At 49.6% G+C, this 5563-nt stretch overlaps 1 protein-coding gene across 2 annotated transcripts in view; it reads left to right on the top strand.

Annotated features, from left to right (window-relative positions):
• The window catches only part of SCNN1A (sodium channel, non voltage gated 1 alpha subunit), a 35683-nt gene that overhangs the window by 17654 nt on the left and 12466 nt on the right, over window positions 1-5563 (top strand). For both annotated transcript variants that reach the window (XM_011951728.1, XM_011951725.1), the window contains one exon: window positions 856-1046. In XM_011951728.1, coding sequence (XP_011807118.1) covers window positions 856-1046 — 191 coding nt within the window. The remainder of the gene's footprint in view (window positions 1-855; window positions 1047-5563) is intronic.

Genomic DNA, 5563 nt, shown 5'->3' with positions numbered 1-5563 from the left:
TTTTTTTTTTTTTTTAATATAAAATAAGGCTGGGCACGGTGACTCCTGCCTGTAATCCTAGCACTTGGGAGGCCAAGGTGTGCAGATCACCTGAGCACAGGAGTTTTAGACCAGTCTGGGCAACATCATGAAACCCCATCTCTACAAAACAATACAAAAATTAGCCTGTGTGGTGGTGCAAGCCTGTAGTACCAGCTACTCAGGAGACTGAGATGGGAGAATTGCTTGAACTCGGGAGATGGAGACTGCAGTGAGCCTTGATCAACCACTGCACTCCAGCCTGAGTGACAGAGTGAGCCCCTGTCTGCAAAAAAAAAAAAAAGAGAGAGAGAGAGAAAGAGAAAGAAAGAGAGAGAGAGAGAGAAAGAAAAGAAAGAAAGAAAGAAAAGAAAAGATAAGAAAAAGAAAGAGAGAGAGAGAGGGAGGGAGGGAGGACCCAAGGAAAGGAGACAGGGAGGTTCCCACTAGTAAGAGTGGGCTGGGGACTAGGAGTTCTAGTCCCAGCTCTTGCTGGGACAAATCTGTTGATCCCTCAGTCTTCCCATCAGTGAAATGGGAGGGAAAGTCTTGCTCCTCCCTGCGCCGCCCCGGCAGGGGAGGTAGAAATGAACCCAAACCGTGTGTGTGCAGCTGCTGGTCTCCTTCCTGGCCTGCAACTCCCTTAATCCCATGCTCTCCTGGTCCATGCTCCTGGGGACTTCTGCTTCTCTTCCACTCCTGTCTTTCCCCGCTCCCGGCTTCCGGCCGCTGTCCATCAGTCCTCAGAACCCCAGATCACTCATTTTTGGCCCTTGGCCCTGCCAAGGGGCTTATCCCCGGCTGCGTTTCCTCTCTGACTCTGGTCTCTGTGTCCAGTGCAACCAGAACAAATCAGACTGCTTCTACCAGACATACTCATCAGGGGTGGATGCAGTGAGGGAGTGGTACCGCTTCCACTACATCAACATCCTGTCGAGGCTGCCGGAGACTCTGCCATCCCTGGAGGAGGACACACTGGGCAACTTCATCTTCGCCTGCCGCTTCAACCAGGTCTCCTGCAACCAGGCGTGAGTCAGTCTTGCCTGGCTCCTTGCTCTCCGCGGGGTCCCCTTCCCTGGGTCAGCCTCACGCCCTGCATGGGCAGGGCCCAGGAAATGCTTGTTGACTAAAAAATACCAGTGCCAGCAGGCCAGGGGAAGCACTGGCTTCAGGCCCACACCCTGCCCCAGAGAGCACCCTGTGAACTCCTGCTGCTCCCTGCACTGGTGGATCTGAGGGAAGCAGCCTCACAGGATGCCTTGGGAAGACTGGGACCTAAACCAAAGGCTGGAAGCATGGGTCTTGGGTCTTCTTTTTTTTTTTTGAGATGGAGTTTCACTCTTGTTGCTCAGGCTGGAGTGCAATGGCGCGATCTCGGCTCACTGCAACCTCCACCTCCCGGGTTCAAGCGATTCTCCTGCCTCAGCCTCCCGAGTAGCTGGGATTACAGTCATCTGCCACCACGCCCGGCTAATTTTTTTTTATTTTTAGTAGAGACGGGGTTTCTCCATGTTGGTCAGGCTGGTCTCCAACTCCCGACCTCAGGTGATCTGCCCGCCTTGGCCTCCCAAAGTGCTGGGATTACAGGCGTGAGCCACCGCGCCTGGCCAGTGTCTTGGTCTTTCTAAGACCCTTTTCTCCCTAGCATCAAAGCTCAAAAGGGCCTAGGAGGTCGTCTGTCCCATACTCTGCTCCCCAAGCTGAGGCTGGCAGTAGTAGTGAGGTGGAGTGGCATGGGTTGAGGGACTCCCACTCTAGCTCTGTCAGTTCCTGGCCAGGTGACTCTGGATGTATCATATCATTCTTCAGAGCCTATTTCTTTGATTGCAAAATGGAAGTAAAACAAAAAATGAGATTCATTCAATATTCATTCAACAAATAGTTTTGACTATCTGGGCTATGTGCCAGTCACTGTTCTAGGCATTTGGGCTACATCAAAGGAAAAACTATATAATCCGTGCCCCTTTGGCACTTTTACTCAAGTGGTGAAGATGAAGACGATAACACTCATCTCAAGAGCTGCAGCAAGTGCGAGATACAAACATGAGGGCACTTTACAGACCACGGTAAATGATGGGTTTCATTACTCTTGTACTCAAACAGGTGAAGTGACTTGCCCTTGGGAATGGGCCGGCCCTGGCTAAGGATTCTTCCCACCCCACCGCCCCTCGGGCATTCATTCTGTGAGGACCCCTGTTATAATGTCCTTGCAGTGAGCTCATAGCAGCTGTGGGTTCTCTGATGGCTGGGAGAGGCTGAGGCAAGGGGGGTCCCCTTCTGTAACCTCTGGCCTCCTCCTCCCCTGCCTCCTCCTCCTCCTGCTCGTTGATTTTCTGGAGCCATCTCCCTGCCTCCGCCTAGCTCCATTTTACAGGGGGCGTTCCCTCCCCTGTTGCTGAAGAATGGCCACAGGGCATGGTGTCACTTCTCACCCTTCACACACACTCTGCCCGGTACATGATTTTGTTCTGTCTTCAGTCTTTTTGTTTGTTTGAGGACAGAAACTACCAGCTGGGAAGTAAGATGGTAGCAACGCCTAAGCCTGAGTCAGCCAACACCTGCCACCAGGATCATCTAACCATCACTCGGGCACCTGTGCTTTTCCTATGCCCTCATCCGCTGCCCTCCCTTTGCTCTGTGTGCCTGCCTCCCCATCAACAGAAAGTCCATGGTTCATCTTTGTCTTGGCACTTAGGCACTTAGATCAGCTCAGAGCCTCATTTCTCGCCTGGGTTGTTATATCCACCCCTCCACCCTACTGTGTTCTTCTGCCTCCAAATCATCCCTTCCTTCTGCAACCACAGGAATCTTTGTACTTCATCCTTACTTCACGTCACCACGCGTAACTATTCCAGTTAGTCCTGTGTGTTAGTCCATTTTGTGTTGCTATAAAGGAATATCTCACCGGGCGTGGTGGCTCATGCCTGTAATCCCAGCACTTTGGGAGACCGAGATGGGCGGATCACCTGAGGTCAGGAGTTAGAGATCAGCCCGACCAACGTGGTGAAACCCCGTGTCTACTGAAAATGTAAAAATTAGCCAGGTGTGGTGGCACGCACCTGTGGCCTCAGCTACTCGGGAGGCTGAGCCAGAAGGATCGCTTGAACCCAAGAGGTGGAGGTTGCAGTGAGCTGAGATCGCACCACTGCACTCCAGCCTGGGCAACAGAGCAAGACTCCATCTGAAAAAAAAAAAAAAAAGGAAATATCTGAGTCTGGGTAATTTATAAAGAGGTGTAATTGGCTCAGGGTTCTGCAGATTGTACAAGCATGGCACTGGCATCTGCTCAGCTTCTGGGGAGGCCCCAGGAAACTTTTACCCATGGTGGAAAGGGAGGAGAGGGGGCAAGAGAGAGAGACCAGGCTCTTGAACTGGTTAATAGTGTGAGAATTCACTCATTACTGCAAGGAGGGCACCAAGCCATTCAAGAGGGGCCCGCCCCTGTGACCCAAACACCTCCCACTAGGATCACCTCCAACACTGACGATCACATTGCAACATGAGATTTGGAGGAGACAAACATCCAAACTGCATCCTGCTGTTTAAAATCCTTCAGTGTCTCTCATGGCCTCCAGCATCAAGCTGGAGCTCCTTAGCATGGCTTTCTCACCACTCTCCTCCCCCATCACTACACCCTTTTCCCCTACCCTATAATCTTTTTTCAATAACACTTTTATTGACATATAATTTACTTACCATAAATGTATCCTTTTAATATGTATAATTTAGTGATTTTTAGTATATTTGGAGTTGTGTAACCTTTACCACGACCTGTTTTTTTGTTTGTTTGTTTGTTTGTTTTTGAGACAGAGTCTCGCTCCATCGCCCAGGCTGTAGTACAGTGGCGCGATTTCGGCTCACTGCAAGCCCCGCCTCCCGGGTTCACGCCATTCTCCTGCCTCAGCCTCCCGAGTGGCTGGGACTACAGGCGCCCACCACCATGCCCGGCTAAGTTTTTGTATTTTTAGTAGAGACGGGGTTTCACCATGTTAGCCGGGATGGTCTCGATCTCCTGACCTCATGATCCGCCCGTCTCGGCCTCCCAAAGTGCTGGGATTACAGGCGTGAGCCACCGCGCCCGGCCACCACGACCTGTTTTTAGAACATTTTCCTCACCCCAAAAAGAAACCCTGTACCCGTTAGCAGTTCTTCCCCATTTTCTCCCCTCCTCCAAGCCCTGAGAGCCACTCTTCTGCTTTCTGTCTCTATGGATTGCCTATGGTGGACGTTTCACATAAATGGAATCTGACAATATGTGGCCTTTTGTGAGTGGCCTCTTTCATTTAGCATAACGTTTTCAAAACTTATCCATGTTGTAGCTGGATCAGAGCTTCATTTTTATGGCTGAATACTATTACATTGTGTAGATATACCACTTTTTTTTTTTTTTTTGAGACAGGTTCTCACTCAGTCACTCAGGCTGGAGTACAGTGGCACGATCAGACCTTACTGCAGCCTTGATTTCCTGGGCTGAAACGATCTTCCTGATTCAGCCTCCCAAGTAGCTGGGACTACAGGCTCAGGCCACCATGCCCAGCTATTTTTTTTTTAATTTTAGTGGAGACTAGCTCTCACTATGTTGCCCAGGCTGATCTCTAACTCCTGAGCTCAAGCCATTCTCCTGCCTCGGCCTCCCAACATGCTGGGATTATAGGCGTGAACCACCACACCCGGCCCACATTTTTGCTTATCCATTCTCAGTTGATGGACATTTGGGTTGTTTCTACTTTTTGGCTATTTTATGAATAATGCTGCTGTGAACGTTCCTGTACATGTTTTTGTATGGATCTATGTCTGCATTTCTCTTGGGTGTTCACCTACGAGTGGAACTGCGGGGTCATGTGGTAACTCTATATTTAACATTCTGAGGAACTGCGAGACTTTTCCAAACAGCTGTACCATTTGACATTCCCAACAGCAATGTATGAAGATTCTTTTTTTTTCTTTTTTTCCGAGACGGAGTCTCGCTCTGTCGCCCAGGCTGGAGTGCAGTGGTGCGATCTCGGCTCACTGCAAGCTCTGCCTCCCGGGTTCATGCCATTGTCCTGCCTCAGCCTCCCAAGTAGCTGGAACTACAGGTGCCTGCCACCTCGCCTGGCTAGTTTTTTGTATTTTTTAGTGGATACGGGGTTTCACCGTGTTAGCCAGGATGGTCTCGATCTCCTGACCTCGTGATCCGCCCGTCTTGGCCTCCCAAAGTGCTGGGATTACAGGCTTGAATATATGAAGATTCTAAATTCTCTACATCCTCCTCATGTTGTTTTCTGTCTTTTCGACTTTAGCCATCTTAGTGAATCCCTGTAATTGTACTAGTGAGCTAATACAGCTCTTACTAAGGCTAAACACCATTCTAAGCATAATTTCATGCTCGATGCCCCTGTGAGGTTGATATTTTTATTATCCCCATTTTACAGCTGAGGAAACTGAGGTACAGAGAGATTAAGTAACTTGTTTGGTCCCACATCTAATACTTGTTAGAGCCCCAGGATTCAAATACAAGGAATTTAATTCTGGAGTCTGTGCTCTTTTTTTTTTTTTTTTTTTT

Source organism: Colobus angolensis, unplaced genomic scaffold (genome assembly GCF_000951035.1).
Source record: "Colobus angolensis palliatus isolate OR3802 unplaced genomic scaffold, Cang.pa_1.0 Scaffold11, whole genome shotgun sequence".
NCBI lineage: Eukaryota > Metazoa > Chordata > Mammalia > Primates > Cercopithecidae > Colobus > Colobus angolensis.
The sequence above is the reverse complement of the archived record's forward strand: the minus strand, read 5'-3'. Positions and strand labels throughout refer to the sequence as shown.